The 18,237-nt window shown below is 50.9% G+C and overlaps 1 protein-coding gene across 3 annotated transcripts in view; it reads right to left on the bottom strand.

Moving 5' to 3' along the window:
* Positions 1-3,323: 3,323 nt before the first annotated feature.
* The window catches only part of Ece1 (endothelin converting enzyme 1), a 104,393-nt gene continuing 89,479 nt past the window's right edge, over positions 3,324-18,237 (bottom strand). For 2 of the 3 annotated variants that reach the window (XM_021160196.1, XM_021160195.2), the window contains 6 exons: positions 17,960-18,063; positions 12,718-12,828; positions 12,095-12,162; positions 10,928-11,118; positions 7,270-7,365; positions 5,163-5,804 (listed from right to left, as the gene is read on the bottom strand). In XM_021160196.1, coding sequence (XP_021015855.1) covers positions 5,628-5,804; positions 7,270-7,365; positions 10,928-11,118; positions 12,095-12,162; positions 12,718-12,828; positions 17,960-18,063 — 747 coding nt within the window. In that variant the 3' untranslated portion in view covers positions 5,163-5,627. Of the gene's footprint in view, positions 5,805-7,269; positions 7,366-10,927; positions 11,119-12,094; positions 12,163-12,717; positions 12,829-17,959; positions 18,064-18,237 lie in introns of all 3 variants that reach the window. The other variant, XM_021160194.2, reaches the window with a different exon arrangement.

Here is an 18,237-nt window from a genome sequence, read left to right as displayed (position 1 = left end):
CTGTCCTGGAACTCACTCTGTAGACCCCACGCTGGCCTCAAACTCAGAAATCCACCTGCCTCTGCCTCCCAAGTGCTGGGGCCCAGCCAGTACAGGACTTCTTAACGGTCTGTTTGCCTTCTAATGTCTAAAGACTAGGGGTGGGTCTTGTCAGTCCCAGCAGCTCTCTCACATGAAGAACTCTGGCTCTTTGGCCTCATGAGATCAAGCGACAGGATGTGGATCCAGGGCTGAGTCCCTTGTGTTTTGGTGCCACCTAGTGGTCGTAACTTAACACTGCCATGTGAAACTGCTTGAGTCAGCCCACGCCCTTTGTAGAACAAGGGATGTACCCAGGCTCTGGGCAAATATGTGGAAATGGTGGGAGCCCAGGCATGGGCTCCTTGATACCCCAGGTGCGTCATGCTTCCATACTAGGTCAGCTATGGTTGTTCCCTATTAGTCTCTGGCTCTGGGACAGAGGCAGATGGAGCTCTGGGGCTTGAGGTCAGTCTGGTCTATAAAGTTCCAGGCAGCCATGGCTATATGAGACCTTGCCTCTAAACAAAACGCCTAACACCTCCTTAAAGGCCTATACCACCATGTTTGGTCTTTATTTTGTTTGTTTTTAAGATTTATTTTATTTTAATTTATGACTCCGTGTGAGTGCCTGCGTGCATGTGTGTGCCATGTGTAGCTTCTCTCCCAGATACATATTCATCACGTGATCAAATTGCGCTTCCTTACTTGGTACCACTGTCTCGGGTGTTACATCACATAACATGCTCACCTGGGAGGGACAGGGGACACACCTTTCAGCATGAGGGTCCAGGTTCCATCCCCTGCACACCATAAACTTGCTGCGGTGGTGCACACCTGTAATCTCCACTCTTGGGAGGTGGAGGCAGGAGGATCAGAAGTTTAGGGTTATCCTCGGCTACACTGAAAGTTCAAGACCAGCCTGGGCTGCATGAAATTCTGTCTTAAAGACACAGAACAAAACAAAACAAAAATGAAAATAGTCTTGGGTACTGCTGTGCATCTTCTCATTAACAGCAATCAGCTTAAATGCATTCTGCTTAAGATAACGATGTAACCATGGTGGCTGTAACAATGTAACCATGGTGGCTGTAACAATGTATCTTGGTGGCTGTAATGCACAGGCGGGGAGGAGATGCCCTGCACCACACCCATCCACAGACAGTGATGTTGGGATCTGGGTTTCGAGTATAGTGGAATTACAGATTAGCCCAGGAACACTGGACGCATTTATAGCATGGACCTTTCTGTGCATGGGCAGAACATGTCTCTGCACTGATTCTCTGCATCTTCAGTGAAGCACAGTTGTCTCCTGAAGTTATTTGTCCTTGGGCCCATTTCTGAAGTGGGGTCTGTGAGGCATTTAAAGACTTCCTTAACTTCTCCTTCCCGGGCTGGAGAGATGGCTCCGTGGTTAAGAGCACTGACTGCTCTTCCAGAGGTCCTGAGTTCAATTCCCAGCAACCACATGGTGGCTCACAACCATCTGCAATGAGGTCCGATGCCCTCTTCTGGTGTCTGAAGACAGCTACAATGTACTTACATATAATGAATAAATCTTTAAAAACAAACAAACAAAAGACCTTCTCCTTCCCACGGAATGCCTCTGCTAGCTCTTTGGCTCACACAGTTAAGGATTTCAGATCACTTACATTTTCCAGTTGTTCTTGACGCAGCTCTGTTCTCTCCACAGTCCTCAGCTGCAAGGGAAAACCCTGAACAGCCAGGCAGGAGGCTCAGGTTCTGCATCGGGAGAGGGGCATTACTGACCGTGGCGCAGATGGACTGTTTATGAAAAGGAGGGAAGAGAAGAACAGTGGGGACACGGGGTGATGAGAACTGTCAGTACTCTTGGTTGCTAGGAAGGGGGTCTGTTAGGAGTACCGTCGTCTGCAGGCCAGGGCCTGGGGGTACAGCAGGAAACTGACAGGAGATGTCCCTTCTTGGGAAAGGGGTGGGCAGTAGCTAGTGTGTGTGCATAGAGTATACACGGAAGTCCATCCTATGTGTGCATGGGTGTGACGTCACTGAGCCAGGAGAGAGGCCTGGAGCACTAACACCCTCCCTCCCTTGACAGCCAGAGGACAGCCAACCCTGTTAACACTTGGATCTTGGCCTTTGAACCTTGAGATAATAGATTTCGGTCATGTTAGGCATCGAGTTTGAGTTTGTGGTGTCTGTTACAACACTAGCAAACAGACACACCCTAGTCAGAAAGAGAAGTCTTTGTGGACTAGGAGGCGAGGAAGGGCTTCCTAGAGATGGTGATGCTGTGTGGGACCTTGAAGGATGGGTAGGAGTTTATGAGGCAGAGATAGATGCCCAGGGAGAACACTGTAAATGGAGACTGTGTAGACAATAGCCAGAGGGGGTGGATACCCCGAGAATGCCAACTACCGCTCACTCAGGTCCCCTTAGCCCTAGGAAATGAAAACATTAGAGACTTAGATTATACCAGCCAGATTTATAATGATAAATCTCCAACCCCCAAAATACCTGTGCAAAGAATACACAACTCAGTTAATATAAATACAAGCTGCATGCCTAGATTGGGCAAAAATACCCTACAGTGCTCTATTATCCATCTATGAAATCCCTAGCTACTTGCGGCTCCTCCAGACCACGTTGGGTCTGCTCCATCTTCACCCTCTTCTTCCTCCATCTTCTTCTCCCTTCATCCTCCCTCTCTTCTTCCCTTCTCCTCCTCCTTCTCTCCCTTCTCTAAAACTTTCAGCTCTGCCTTTTCCTTCCATTGCCCAGACACAGGCTCTAGCCTTCTTTGACCAATTAAGATTTCACCTGACATCACCCGAGTGATCTCCTCCTCATTGGGACACCCCTCTTGAGGGCTCAGGAAATACAAATAACAATCCACACCAGGCTTTGTTTGGTTTTGTTTTTGGAAACTCTTCAAAACTCCCAACTCGAATCAAACATCTGGGACTGGAAAGACCTTTGCTCTAAGACAATGGAAACCTGATTTTCTCAGTGTGTGTGTGTGTGTGTGTGTGTGTGTGTGTGTGTGTGTGCGTGAGCGCACGCATGTGCATATGTGAGGGTGCATGTGTGCTCGTGGGTATTTGCATGTGTGTGCGTGGGGGGAGGAGGGCACAGTTCTCACCAGCAAGGAGTACTTACAAAGCACCTCCTGGAAGGAATGGCTGGGGGTGGGGGGTGGCACAGGCAGCAATAACCTGTTACTCATCAGGGGCTTAGACTTCTCAAAGAACAGGTAGCTTTGTGCTGTCCAGGGTCCCTCCCACGATCCAGGACACACATCCTCCAAGGACAGACACACAGACACACTTGGTATAAGTACTTTATTTTAATTATAATAGTGCCACACCCAAACTACAGTAGCACAAAACACAATAATACAAAAAAATAAAGAGTCCCCCAGCTCCAAACCCCATGTCCTTGTGCCTGCAGGGAAACTCCGGGCTTGAGAGAAGGGGTCTTTCTGAGGGCAGGTGCCCTTCCCACTACTGCCCTTCTCAAATCTCTGGAGGGGAGGGGGTTGGGATGCTGCTTTTGTGCCCATCCATCCCTAACCAGTCTGGGTCTTCCTGCCTTGGTTCCCTGCACACCCTGAGCAATGTCCATATGGCTGAACCCAGTTCAGAACCCCGCTTCTAGATACCAGTATCCAGGACTGCCACTCTATGGAGAGGCAAGGCGATGGGATAGAAAGGGCAGATGATCCAGACCCAGAAGGCCCCCTTTGTGTGGCAGGGCACGGCCCCAGCACCTTCCTGCTTCCTTATGTTCCCTTCTCCGCCCCCCCACCCCCCCAAGAGCCGAGACCTCGACTGTGTTTACAGGGAGCAAGAACCTTGCCAGGCACCTGCTTGTAGTTCCTGTCCTAGCAAGTGGGGCCGAGACCATATTGTCTCTGCGTCTTGGTCAAGGAGGACTCCGGCTTCCAGGTGTGTGTGTGTGTGTGTGTGTGTGTGTGTGAGCGCACGCCGTGCTGTGTGGTGTGAGAGCATGGCCTGCCAGGGGCTGTAATGGCCACTACTAGCCTTCTCGCACACATATCACAAGAGCTTGCTCCCTGCCGGAGTCATGAGAACTGCGGTGAGCGCCACCTAGTGGGAGTCCACATATCTATTACATGATGCTGTGGGTGGATGACGTTCCGCCATTCCCTGGAGCCCAATGGGGCTGGGAACGGTCCAGTCTTGGCCTGCTCTGGCTACAGCATCCACCTCCAAAAAAACAGAGAGGGGGAGGGGGGAGGCGAATCCCTCTATCTACAAGGACTGAATTGATTCAATGCCACGGGTGGCTGAAAGCCTGAGAGGTCAGCAGCTCCCGACACTGGCCATCTATCTGGAATGGCTGTCCTGTAGGCAGGTTGGGGCGGTACCCTGGGGCTTCTGGAAATGGGGCTATGGTGTAGGCTTCTAGTCAGGACACTTGGGGGCTCCACTGGGAAAGCAAGCCAAATGCTGCCTCTTAGTGGGGCTCAGGGTCTGCAGCCTGGGGTAAGGCACTAGAGAAGGGGGTCCCAGGAGCCAGGCCAGGGCAACTACGGGCTACAGAGCTTGGAGGGAGAACGGGGCTGGGTTGTTTTTTTTTTTTTCCCTTTCCCTCGGCACAGAGGGTCAGTGAAGCTGACCACTTCAGGATGTCAGAATTGCTACAGAGAGGCAACGGGTCCCAAGGCCAGAAGAGGTGGAACCGAAAAAAAAAAAAAAAGACATCTTTGGACAACAGGGTGCATCTGATGGGGTGTGGGTTCTCAGCTCCAACGGGCTCCTATGTTCTAGTCTAGAGTGTTGGGGTGCCACATTGTATGGAGGCCATTACTCTGCCTTTGTGCTGCCACAACTATCAACTTGGGTATCAGCCCATCCTTGTTGGGGTTCCCATGGTTGGACTCCAGAGACAGGACAGGTAAGCTGAGAAGGTCACGCCCATAAACCAGGCCGGCCCTTCAGCTGGTCACCCCCTCTGCCTGAGCCCCTACATCTCTTGATTGCACGGGTGACTGTAGAAGTAATTTCACCAGCAATGGGCTAAAGTAGTGCTCGCTCAAACTGGCGGCCTTCTCAGCAGCCTGAGGTCCCCTGGGGGTAAGTTAGTGGGGTTTCCTTTGTCCACAGGTTGTTTAGAAAAAAAGAGAACATAATAAATATACTAATCTTTTCTTTTCTTTTTTAAAAAAAGTGTTTAAAATGCATTTTCCCTGAAGATTTCCAGTGTATTCCATAATGCTTAAAAAATAGTCTCCCCAAAAATATATCTTTAAAGCATTTGACACAGTGGTATTGTGGTGTATCTGGCATTGGATGTGGGCAGGGGGCCATGTCCCATTGCCATTGTCAGTGTGAGGCCCAGGGCTGGCAAGCCACCAGCTTGACACACCCAAAGGCCCGCCTAGCATCACGCACCGGTGTCCAGGATGCCGGAGCTTCACAGGGGGTCAAATCTTGGCTTCGAGTGGTGAGGCTCCATCCATCTTAGGCTTAGGATGGCTGCATACTCTCCAGGGTGGGGAAGGGGCCCTAGGCCGAGGGACTGGGAGGAGGGTGGCAGCATGGCTCCGCTGGGAGCCGACTGCAGCTCCTTCCCTTTTTCTGTCTGTGCTCTTTGCGCTTCAGCCCTTACCAGACTTCGCACTTGTGATGAGGGTTCATGGGAGAGCCAGGTGGGCAGCGAAAGTGTTCTGAGAACTCCTTGGAGTTGGAGAGCGAGCCGATGACCCGGAAGCGAGAGGGGCTGTGCGGATCGGTGATGAGGCCTTCGTGGGAGCTCTCAGGTGTGCGGACAGAGCACCAGACCTGGGGGTGGCGGGTGGGGTGGTAATGAAGGGAAGCTGGGGTCACTGTGGGGGCTGAAGCTGCTGCACTGGCCTCCTTACGACAGTAGCAGAATGAGCCTGCCATCCCAGTGAGCCAGGAGTGGGTGACATAAGGAGGCCAGAGGGCAGATACGCCTACAGGTGGCACCCTCTCTGGCAGGGGTTTCTGCCCTTTGCCCCTCCAGCCAGAGCAAAGGCTCTGACCCTCCTGCACCTGGCTCATTAGTCTGCCACACGTTACTCAGACACCTTGGAGGATTTGATCCAGAACTCTCCTTTGCTGGGAAGGACACCCTGCTTAACTGCCTGATAATTCCAGGCACCAACAGAAGGCTCGTGGCTGGGGGCACACTCAAGGACAACCAAGTTTCAGAAACTTCTAGAACCAGGCATGATGGCACAAGCCTTTAATCCCAGCACCAGGGAGGCAGAACGCAGACAGATCTCTGTGAATTTTAAAGCTAGCCTAGGCTACATAGTGAGACTTTGTCTCAAGGTGGGGGCAGGGGGGAGACAAATTTCTAGAATCCTAAACCTAGCAGGGATCTTGGATCACCTTGCTGTCTAATCTACAGGACCCCTTTTGTTTTTGAGACAGCTTCTTATGTAGCCCAGGCTGGCCCCGAATTTTCTATGTAGCTTGACCTTCTGAACCTCTTGCCTCTCTATCCCGAGTGCTGAGATTCTAGCCGAGTGCTGCCATGCCCTTCATGGCTAAGCAGTGTTGGGATGAAACTCGAGTCACCTTGCAGTAGGCACCCAGCCGGGCTACATCTGCCCCACCATGGTATCTCCATCCGTTTTCTTTTCTTTTTAGATCTTTGGTTTTATTTTTACGTGCATGAGTGTTTTGCCAGTGCTGCACATGTGTGCAGCGTCCTTGGAGGCCAGGAAAGTGTGTCTGGCCTCCCGGAAACCAGAGTTATGGATGGTTGTGAGCCACTATTGGGGTGCTGGGAACCAAACCAGGTCCTCTGTAAGTGCGGCAGTGCAGTAACCACTGAGCTATCTCTCTCCAGCGTCCTTCATTTCGAGTTTAGTCCTTCCTCCCTTCCTTGCATCTCACCTCAGTATAGGGCAGTAGTTCTCACCCTTCCTAATGATGAGACCCTGAACACCTCATGGTGTGGTGACCCCCCCCACCATAAAATCGTTTTCACTGCTACTTCATAACTCTAACTTCGCTACTGTTATGAATCCTAATGTAAGTAACTGTGTTTCCTGATGGCCTTGGGTGAACCCTGTGAAAGGGTCACTTGACCCTCCCCCACACCACAAGCTGTGACCCACAGGTTGGGAACCACTAATAGAGAGATGGGATGTCCCAGAGTCAGTCTGATGACTTAGGAAGGTGCCACGTGAGAGGAACGTGCCTCTGGTTCTGAAGTTCTTGTACCCCCCCATGATGGGCCACACCGGCCTTTTTCCCCCCGTGGTGAGCTCACCTGTGCAAATCCCAGGAAGAAGAGCTGGTCGCTGGTGAGACCCAGGGTGGGCAGCGTCTGCTCAGCTCCGTTCTTCTTTACCCAGTTCTGGTACGCCTGCGAGGAGAGAACACCAGAGTTTAGACACTGGTGAGGGCGGCCACTATGGAGGAGGTACAGGGGAAGAGGTGGGTGCCTGGGAGTTTTCCTTCTGTGTCCCCATTCAGAAGGGGATGAATTCAACCCTATGGCCTAAAACACACACTCAACCATGACAGCTGTCAAATGTATGCTTTCTGCTCCAGCCTCTTTCCAGATGTGTTTATCTTAATGGTCCCAGCCAGATACCCAAGATGCATTTCACTCAAACTCCACAGGGCACAAATGGAATGACAGCTCTCAGCTCTGCCCATTCTCACCTACACACATACACACACACACACACACTTAGAGCTTCCCTATCATAGTCAACAGTCCTCTCCTTCTCCCCGCAGCTGCTTGAGCCCGAAGGCTAGATAGAACTCTTCAGTCTTTGATTCCTTCAATCAAACCAAACCTCCCAGATCCGACCACGTCACCCTGCCCAGGTACCTCTTGTCTGGACAACCCCGAACCGCTGTCTGACTGGCTACCCTGACTCAAGTCGATTCTTTCCCAAGTGGAGGCCTCAGTGAGCCTTCCCAGGTAGTTGTGCCTGACTTCCTTGAGAGCTGGGACAGGAAACCTTCCACAGCTTTGTGGGCGGGGTCCCGGCTGTACCCACTCAGCCGCTCATAGTTTAAACTGGAACCACAGATAACACAGGAATGACGGGCGTGGCCTTGTTCCTTGGAACCATGGAAACAGTGGCTCGCAGGCTGCGGCCACAGCTCCTCCACACCCCCAACTCCCCGCCACCCACCTTCTAAAAATAATTATCAAAATTTCTTTTAGATGTATTTACTTTTATGTGTCTGAGCGTTTTGCCTGCATGCATGGGGTTGTGAGCCATCCCATGGGTGCAGGGAACCAAACCAGGACCCCTGGAAGAGCAGCCGTTGCCCTTAACAGCTGAGCCATCTCTCCAGCCTGTTGTCCTCGATAAGAACCCTGTCTTCATGGCAGAACTGAAGCTCCCTGCCTCAGCTGCGGGAGTTCGCATAGCTCTCATCCGGGCTACTCGCCAGCTCAGCACCCTCATTCGACTCTGCCCCCGACTTCTTCCTGTCCCTGAATGTACCAGGCTGGGGTCCACCTCATGGCTTCTGCACTCACTTTTCTTTGTACTAAGACGATGCCCCCAGCTTTTCTGTCTCTTTTTATAATTCAGGCACGTCCAACCTGCAGCCTGTGGTGTTAATGATGCAGTGATGCAGTCCCTGACACACAACCATAAGCTCACTTAACACAGGAGGCTGTGTGTGTGTGTGTGTGTGTGTTTGACAAGGTCTCACTCAGCTAGCCCAGGCTGTCCTTGGTCTTGCTCACCATCATCAGGTCTGGTTTTTACAGAGTACTGGGGATCAAACCCCAGACTTCATGCATGCCAGACAAGGGCTCTGCCAGCAGGGTTTCACCCGCAACCAGATTGTTTTGTTTTTGTTTTTAAAGATTTACTTATTATGTATGCAATGTTCTGCCTGCATGTACACCTGCTCACCAGAAGAGGGCACCAGACCTCATTACAGATGGCTGTGAGCCACAAGATGGTTGCTGAGAATTGAACTCAGGACCTTTGGAAAAACAGCCAATGCTCTTAACTTCTGAGCCATCTCTCCAGCCCCAGATTGTCTTTGAAACTTAATTGTGCAGGGTTTTTTGTTTGTTTGTTTGTTGTGTTTTTTTTTTTTTTTTTACATTTCATGTGCATTGGTATTTTGCCTGCATGCCTGTCTGTCTGAGGGTGTCAGAGCCTCTGGAAATGGAGCTGTGAGCTGCCATGTGGGTGCTGGGAATTGAACCTGGGTCCTCTGGAAGATCAGCCAGTGCTTTTAACCGCTGAGTTAAAAGGAACCTCTGGCCCCCCAACTGTGCAGTTCTCAAGCATGATGTTTGTTGGCAATAACATCATGTTGTAATGTCAATAACATCGTGTTGTAATGTCAAAAGATCTCAGAGATCCCTGGTAGGCCATAATTCAAATGTTGTTCCTTCCAGAAGGCCAGGCTTGGGTCCTTAATCCATTGCTGGCCCCATTAGTGCCTTTCACACAATCAATAGCAGACAGGCTCTCCCTTCTGTCACCAGGCTTTTCTTGCTTGACCTCGGCCTCCGTGTATGTTACAGGCTTTGTGAGAGCAGCTCCCACCTGCCAGCTTCACTCTTGGGCCTCAGACACAGCACAGGTGGGCAGAAGGCTCTCAATATATACCTGCTGACGGACAGAGGCTAGGCCAGCTTTGATACACTTCTGAACTCAGTTCCCGTATCTGCAAAATGGAGATGAGATGCCAGCACCAATTCTTGAGCAATGCTGGCGACCTGGAGTCTGCTCACAGCACGGCCCAGTAAACATTGCTTTTCTGCGTGTCTATTCTTATAGTCACGGCTAGGAAGATCCTCTGTACTGCCCTCTGCTAGATCTACACCTTTTCCCAGTCTGTTTTCTCTTCTACCTAACTTAACTGACATCTCAAGAGTGCCTCTCTGGGTCACCTGTGGGTCCAAGTCACCTGGTTTCACCTTCCCAATGGCCTACCAGTCAGGTGTTAACAGTTTTCAGTCACACAACTCAGGTGAATCATGCCAGTCCCAGGACTCGAACCCAGAACCCTATCAATGCCCCTGCTGTGATCTACATGTGCAGTGTCCTCCACTGGTTCATGTTTGAACACTTGGCTGCCAGATGGTGCTGCTCTCTGGAAAGGTCGTGAAATCTTTAGGAGGTGGTGTCTCACTGGAGGAAGTGGGTCACTGGGGGCGGGCCTCCAGGCTTACAGCCCAACCTACTTCCTGTTTGTTTTCTTTTTTTTTTTTTTGGTTTTTGGGGAAGGGTGTTTCTCTTTGTAGACCAGGCTGGCCTCGAACTCAGAAATCCGCCTGCCTCTGCCTCCCGAGTGCTGGGATTAAAGGCGTGCGCCACCACGCCCGGCTCCTGTTTGTTTTCTAAGTCCTGTCTGCAGAGGGGATGTGACCAGTCAGCTCCCCCCCCCTGCTGCCATGCCCCCCCCCCCCCAAAAAAAAAACCAGACTATATCCCCCTCTGCAAACCAGAACTCAAGTATTTTCTCACAATGAAAAAAGTGGCCGCCGGGCGTGGTGGCGCACGCCTTTAATCCCAGCACTCGGGAGGCAGAGGCAGGCAGATCTCCGAGTTCAAGGCCAGCCTGGTCTACAGAGTGAGTTCCAGGACAGCTAGGACTACACAGAGAAACCCTGTCTTCAAAAACCAAAAAAAAAAAAAAAAAAAAAAAAAGAAAGAAAAAAGTGGTCAATACAGGCCCCCTCCCACCCAGGCCCCCACTTCTGGAAGGAATGGCCAGGCTGTGCAGCAGGCCCGATCCTTCCCCCGTGTCTTATGAAGACAGGTTTCCAGCAGGAAGCCTTCTGTGGGCTGAGCTCCTACTATTTTCTCAGTCGGCACTCAGCCACTCCACCCAGCAAAGCCCAGGGGCGTGGAGCTTCTGTCCCCATCCTCTCTGCCGACGAGACACTTGAACAGACTCAGACCCAGGACAGTGCCCATGAGGAGCGGACGTACCCGGTAGGCCGCCTTGAGTCCCCCGTTGTCGGCAATGTTCTCCCCGAGGGTGTGTCGACCGTTCACGGGCTCCCCGTTCACGCTGTAGTTGCTGTATTGCTGCACCATGCACTCCGTCTGCTGCTTGAACGCCTCCACGGACGAGTTCTTCCACCAGGGTCGAAGGTTCCCATCCTTGTCGTACTCCCGACCTGTGGATGATGGAGGAGAGTGGTCACTCAAGGGACCCACTGATGCTCCTCCTCTGGGGTATGTGGATGGGAGTGACTCATGGTAAATTCAAGGGCACAGAGGACCAGGGTTGGCCTTTTTAAAAGAGATTTATTTATTTTATGTACATGAGTACACTATAGCTGTCTTCAAACACGACAGAAGAGCACATTGGATCTCATTACAGATGGTTGTGAGCCACCATGTGGTTGCTGGGATTTGAACTCAGGACCTCTGGAAGCTCTTAACTGCTGAACCATCTCTCCAGCCCCAGGCTGGCTTTTAATACTGGCCCCTGACCCCAAGGAATAGATCTCCAGCCAGGGCTGCCAATGCCAGGACCACAGGTAGGACCCAGCCTTTTCTTCTGGGCTATGGGATCCCCCAGGCAGGAGGCAATGTGTGGGATTCTGGTCGTTAGCTAATGATGAGGCCTGACTGCCATTTCTCTGACCAGAGAAGTTTCTAGAATGGTAGAGAACTGTATACTCCCTGCCGAATACTACTGCCAACCTCTAAGCAAGAGTGCTCTCCATGCTCAGGGGCTTCGGAGTAACCCCTGACCTTTTCACTGATACATGGAATCCTCACATTCGTGGTATAGATAAGAAAAGAGGGGCTGGTGAGATGGCTCAGTGGGTAAGAGCACTGCTCTTCCGAAGGTCCAGAGTTCAAATCCCAGCAACCACATGGTGGCTCACAACCATCCGTAACAAGATCTGGCGCCCTCTTCTGGAGTGTCTGAAGACAGCTACAGTGTACTTACATATAATAAAATAAATAAATCTTTAAAAAAAAAAAAGAGAAGCGTGAACATGTGAGGAGAGCGGCTGAAGCTCATTCCACCAAGCTCTGAACACTAATCGCTCTGTCTGACTCTCCTTGGAAGTGAAGGGAGGGTGGGCTGGAAGCAGGCCAGTTCTGTCTGAATGGGGGGCCCCCCCAAGCAACCTGTACCTTGATCATCGAAAGCATGAGTCAGCTCGTGGCCCACAACGACACCAATGCCACCGAAGTTCAAGGCGCTGGAGAAGGAACGTACAAGTGAGGGTGAAGCCAGCTACAGGACCCAAGACATAGCAGCGACCTGCAAGGGCTTCTGGGAATATAGTCCTTGGAGATAGCTGGAGGCTGGGCAGAGTTAGCCACACTCCACTATGTCCTCTGGGGGCCAGGCATGTGTCTATGTCACTCAAGAGAGTTGGGTCTTAATACTCATGAACGGACAGAGGGTGGGGCCACGCCAGCCTCTGCCGAAGTGTCACACGGTATATATCCAGCCTGGGATTCAAATCCGGGGCCATGGCTTCCAAAGCCTGTCTTCAGGGGACACAGGCAGAATGTCTGCTCTCCAGCTCCCGGGGACCCTGACTCTGTGACATGCTCCTCCCACACCCTCTCTGCAGAGCTAAGAGCGGTCAGGAGGGGAGGACTGGGGCCACAAAAGCTGCTTCCCAACTCCAGGCCCTCTAGGTCTGGGCACCAATGGCTCAAGGAGACCGGCCGGTTAAACAGTCAGTTATGGGCTCTGGGCCAGACTGGATTGGGGGTTGCTGAGGCTGGGCTAAGACATAACCTACTTGGGTGAAGAACGGGTATAAAACGGTGCCTGCAGTATTCCAGCTGGAAACACAATCTCGTTCTTGGTGGGCGAGTAGTAAGCGTTCACCATGGGCGGCGTCATACTCCACCTGCAAGCCACAAGCACACGTGAGATCTCGGGCCAACCTGCTGGAAGGGGAGGGGGCGTGGCTTAGAGACCGTGGCTTAGAGAATCTGGGCGTGGTGCACTTTGAGAGGCAGGGGCAGGTGGATCTCTGTGAGTTTGAGACCCACCCAGTCTACAGAGCCAGTTCCAGGACAGCCAGAGCTTCATCATAGAGACAATCTGTCTCAAACAAACAAATGTGGCTTTTGGGAGTTGAGGGCTGTGGGCCAGAGTGGAAGAGTGTTTGTCTAAGATGTACAAAGCCCTGGATTCAATTCCCAACACTGTGTAAAACAGATGGCAGTGCACGCTGTCATGCAGGCAAGAGGAAGCAAAGGGCCAAGAGGTCAAGGTCATCGCCATCCCATCCTTACGTCTCACATCTGAGTGCCAGGCTCAAGATGCTTTTAGCAGCAGCTCTCAAATGCCGACCAAGGCTGCCCTCAAAGGTGCTCCTCCAAAAACCAGGGCCCACAGAAGCTGCCTGAAATGCTATCACTGAAGATGTGGAGGCAGAGCCAGGAGGTGGTGGCGCACGCCTTTAATCCAGGCCCTTGGCAGGCAGAGGCAGGTGGCTCTCTGAGTTCAAAGCCAGCCTGGTCTACAGAGCGTGTTCTAGGACATCCAGGGCTACACAGAGAAACCTTGTCTTGAAAAACGAAACCAAAGATGTGGAGACAGGAGGATCAGGAGTTCAAAGTCCTCCTCAGCTGTGTAATGAGTTCAAGGCCAACGTGGGTGACGTGAACTTGTGTTTCAAACCCTCCACCCCCAGAAAAAAACACCACCATCACCACCAACCACCAACAACAAAAAAACCCAAAACAGGCAGGGGGCAGGTGACGGGGGAGCTGGATCAGAGATTTGGAGCTTGCTAGCTAGACTAGTGACTCTGGGTTCAGGAAGGAGACCCTGCCTCAGCAGAATGGAAGCTAACGGAGGAAGATGCTTCCATCTCCCCCTGTAAGCCCCACACATACAAATAAGCACACATGTGCAAACAAACAGACAAAGCCAGAAAACCCCTAGGAACCACCCTCAAACCCAGACCGAAAGCCACACTCACTCTCTGAACGTCCCTGAGAGGCCCTCTAAGCCCAGCCCCCATAGCACAAGGCTCTTGCTCTGCGTCACCCAGTGGGCCTCGCCCACGAAGCGCATCAGGGTTCTTATCCCGCTTCCTTTGCAGAGTGGCTGACAAACCACAGGCATGTGCACGCTGATACTGAACATTTTCTTGCGGGTGGGTGGGGTGAGTTCACAATCTCTGGGAAAACAACTGATGTCATCTGTTACCCATGACAAGAATGTAAGGTTTCAAAATAATCTTGGGGTGGGCTGAGATGGCTCAGTGACTAAGAGCACTGGCTGCCCTTCCAGAGGACCTGGGTTCAGGTCTCAGCTGCCATAGGGCAGCTTACAATGGCCCATAAATCCAGTCCCAGGGGAATCTGATGCCCTCTTCTGGTCACCAGAGGAACTGCATGCATGTGGTAGACATATATACATAAAATAAATGCATACATAAAATAGATAAAAATCTTTTTCTTTCTTTCGTTCTTCCCCCAGCCCCCTGAAAAAGAGTTTATCTCTGTTGCCCTAGGTCTTGGAAGTCCCTCTATAGATCAGGCTGGCCTGGTAGCTCAAAGATTTGCCTACCTCTGCCTCCTGAGTGCTGGGATTAAAGGCATAAGCCACAACCACCCAGCTAATTTTTTTATTATTATTATAAAAGGGATAGTAATATGTACAAGTATTAGAATATGCACAACTATTAAAGTCTTCCTCTTTCCTGCTCGGCATGGTGGAGCAGACTTTTAATTCCTGCACTTGGGAGGCCGAGGTGGGCAGATGTCTGTGAGTTTGAAGCCAGTCTGGTCTACATAATGAGTTCCAAGAGAGCCAAGGCTAGGTAGAGAGACCCTGTCCCAAAAATCCAAAAGAAAAACCACGATCAACAAAAACCTTCCCACTTCCTAACTGGCTGTCTGTGTGAGGCTGGCTTTTCTATATATACTCTTTTTTTTTTTTTTTTTTTTTATATGCAAGTACACTGTAGCTGTCTTCAGACACTCCAGAAGAGGGCGCCAGATCTCTTTACGGATGGTTGTGAGCCACCATGTGGTTGCTGGAATTTGACCTCTGGACCTTTGGAAGAGCAGTCGGGTGCTCTTACCCACTGAGCCATCTCACCAGCCCTCTATATATACTCTTACGCAGACTGTTACAGTGGATGACATAGAGGCAGACATGAGAACCCAGCTGCCTGCTAAACCAGAAATAAAGAAAGCTGAGGAGACTGGGGCAGAGCACAGTCGTAGAGAAAGGCTGATTCCACCCCCAGAGCCGGTCCTGAAAACAGTAAACCAATACCTCTGTTTTTATCAATACCTCTGTTTTTTTTTTTAAAGATTTATTTATTTATTATATGTAAGTACACTGTAGCTGTCTTCAGACACTCCAGAAGAGGGAGTCAGATCTCGTTACGGATGGTTGTGAACCACCATGTGGTTGCTGGGATTTGAACTCCGGACCTTCGGAAGAGCAGTCGGGTGCTCTTGCCCACTGAGCCATCTCACCAGCCCAATACCTCTGTTTTTATCATCCACTCAATTATCTACCTACCGAGAAAAGATTCGTACTCTGGGAGCTAGAGAGATGGCTCAGCAGTTAAGAGCACTTTTTTGTTTGTTTTCTTTTCTTTCTTGTTTTTTGTACATTTTTGGTTTGTTTGTTTTTCCAAAACTTTGGAACTCACTCTGAAGACCAGGCTGACCTCAACTCCGATCTGCCTGCCTCTGCCTCCCGAGTGCTGGGATTAGAGGCGTGCGCCACCATTGCTGACTGCACTTGTTGCTCTGGCAGAGGACCTGGGTTTGGTTCTCATCATCATATGGCAGTTCACAACTATCTGTGTCTCAAGTTCCAGAGCATCTGACCCCTTTTCTGACCTCTGTGGGCACCAGGCATGCACACGGTACACAAACAGAAAAGCAGGCAAAATACTCATCTATGTCATTAAAAACATTGTAAAGGTTGCCAGGTAACTGTGGGGCAGAGCCTAGAAGAAATGCCGAGACGAGGAGCCACACACCAAGAGAGGCAGCCAGACCAAGAGGGACCCAGGAGAAGATCGGATGAGACAAATCAGTGACAGAATCCAGTAACTGCTGAATGTTACAAGAACTCCAGAGGCTGAGGCAGGAGGATAATGAGGTCAGGAGGAAGAGGAAAAGGAAGAAGAGAAGGAGGAGGAAGAAAAAAAAGGAAGAGGAACTGATAATGCCAGCTAGCCCTAGAGTGAAGCTGATTCTCGTGGGAAACAAAGCCAAAAGCAGGAAATATAAATTAATCTAAATAGACAGCTAAGAATTGTACGTTATTTCAAGTCAGCTAAGCCTATCTGTAAAACATTCGCTTATATAAAGTCAATCAATCCATCAATCAACCAATCAATCTTTGGGCTGGAGAGATGGCTCAGCGGGTAAGAGCACTGACTGCTCTTCCGCAGGTCCTGAGTTCAAATCCCAGCAACCACATGGTGGCTCACAACCACCCACAGAGTGAGCAGACGTGTCATAAATTCAATTCCCAACAACCACATGAAGGCTCACAACCATCTGTACAGCTACAGTGTACTCACATACAAATAAATAAATACATACATAAGTACATAAATCTTTTTTAAAAATTCAGATGAATTGGCAGCCCTGCCTGTGCCCATCTGAAGTCCATCTTTTGCTTAGAGGAAACAGGTGTCTGAACCTCCTGTCCACAAGAGGGCGCCAGAGGCAAAGGGGAGTTGTCATCACCTAGGTTACAAATTCTGCAAACGATGTTTTGGAGTCAGAAAGTTAATCTGAGAGACACTGAGCTGGGGGGGGGGGTCTGACTTTTCTGAAGAGATGTTGTTTGTTTGTTTGTTTGTTTGTTTTGTGCTGTTTTTGTTTTGCGACCAGGGCACGGAACCCAGGGCTTCATTCGCACCAGGCAAGTTCTCTACGCATGAGTATTATATACATGCTTAGCTAGAGTCTGTCTGTCTGTCCTATCTATCTATCTATCTTTGTTTGTGTGCGGTGCATGCTTGAGTGTTATTTATTTGTGAGTGTGGCATATGCATATGTGTGCACACGTGTGTGCAGAGGCCAGAGGTCATTGTTGAGTGTCTTCCTCTCTTGCTGTCCATCTCAATTTCTTGAGGCAAGATCTCTCATGGTACCTGGAGCTTGCCAGCTTGGCTAGGCCGGCAGGTGGGACAAGCCCTGGGATCTTGTCTCCTTTGCCTGCACCGACGTGACAGATCACAGTGCCTCCATACTTCTATAGCAAGCACTTTTTTTCTTACTAAATAAAATACTAACACACCCAACGCTGTGTGCAGCGGCATGTGCTCACTGTGAGGCACTGGAGACGCTGAGGCAGGAGGACCAGTGGAGCTCAGGAGTTCAAGGCAATACTGGACAACATGCTAAAACCCCATCCTCAAAGACAGTGGAAGATGGACACTGAGTCTCACTCCGGGTTATTCTGATTTAAGAGGCTCTGGGGTTTGTTTGCACGGTTGGGGATCAAGGCTAGATATTTGCAGGTGAAAGGCAACTGGGCCACACCCCGGCACCTAGGTAGTGTCTCTGAAAAAGGCCCTCGGGTGCTCCTGCTGTGGTACAGCGTGGTTCAGCAGTTACTGGGGCCCAGACAGAACCTTCTTCAAACCCCTATGGAAAAGCCACCACTTTTGTTCATGGGGAATTGAGGACCACATGGGGGCCCTGCCCAATGATCCAAGACCATGTTTTTTCTTTCCCACGGGCAAGAAGGAGAAGCAAGCTCTGACGGCTGCTGAATCAGCAATGCTGCATGAGACAGGAAGCCGGCTCTGTTCGGCTCCGGGGTGCTGACCACTCTGCTAGCAGGCCAGGTGAGGGCTGATGCTGACCCACCCACCCCCAGCCAGGAACCTTGCTGGCCCGAGAATACCTCCATCCCTCAGAGGGTGCTTAGAACAACCAGCTCTGGCTCACAAAGGCAAGCAATGAAGCCAAGTGCCCCCCCCCCCTCAGGTCACCCTGGGTCTCCGGGTGTGCAAGGAGCCCACACCTTGGGGAACTCACTGATCTCTGTTGGGAGCTTTTCTGAGCTGGTCAGCTGTGACCCTCCACGAGAAGTTGAAAAAGCGCATGGCGTTCTCAAAGTAGAGATCAGGAACTGCCGTGTACTGAGGAAATAAAGCAGAGTCTCCTGTAAGAGAACGGTTAGGCCGGGCGTGGTGGCGCACGCCTTTAATCCCAGCACTCTCGAGGCAGAGGCAGGCGGATTTCTGAGTTCGAGGCCAGCCTGGTCTACAGAGTGAGTTCCAGGACAGCCAGGGCTACACAGAGAAACCCTGTCT

The sequence above is a fragment of the Mus caroli genome, chromosome 4, assembly GCF_900094665.2.
Source record: "Mus caroli chromosome 4, CAROLI_EIJ_v1.1, whole genome shotgun sequence".
NCBI classification, from domain to species: Eukaryota; Metazoa; Chordata; class Mammalia; order Rodentia; family Muridae; genus Mus; species Mus caroli.
The sequence above is the reverse complement of the archived record's forward strand: the minus strand, read 5'-3'. Positions and strand labels throughout refer to the sequence as shown.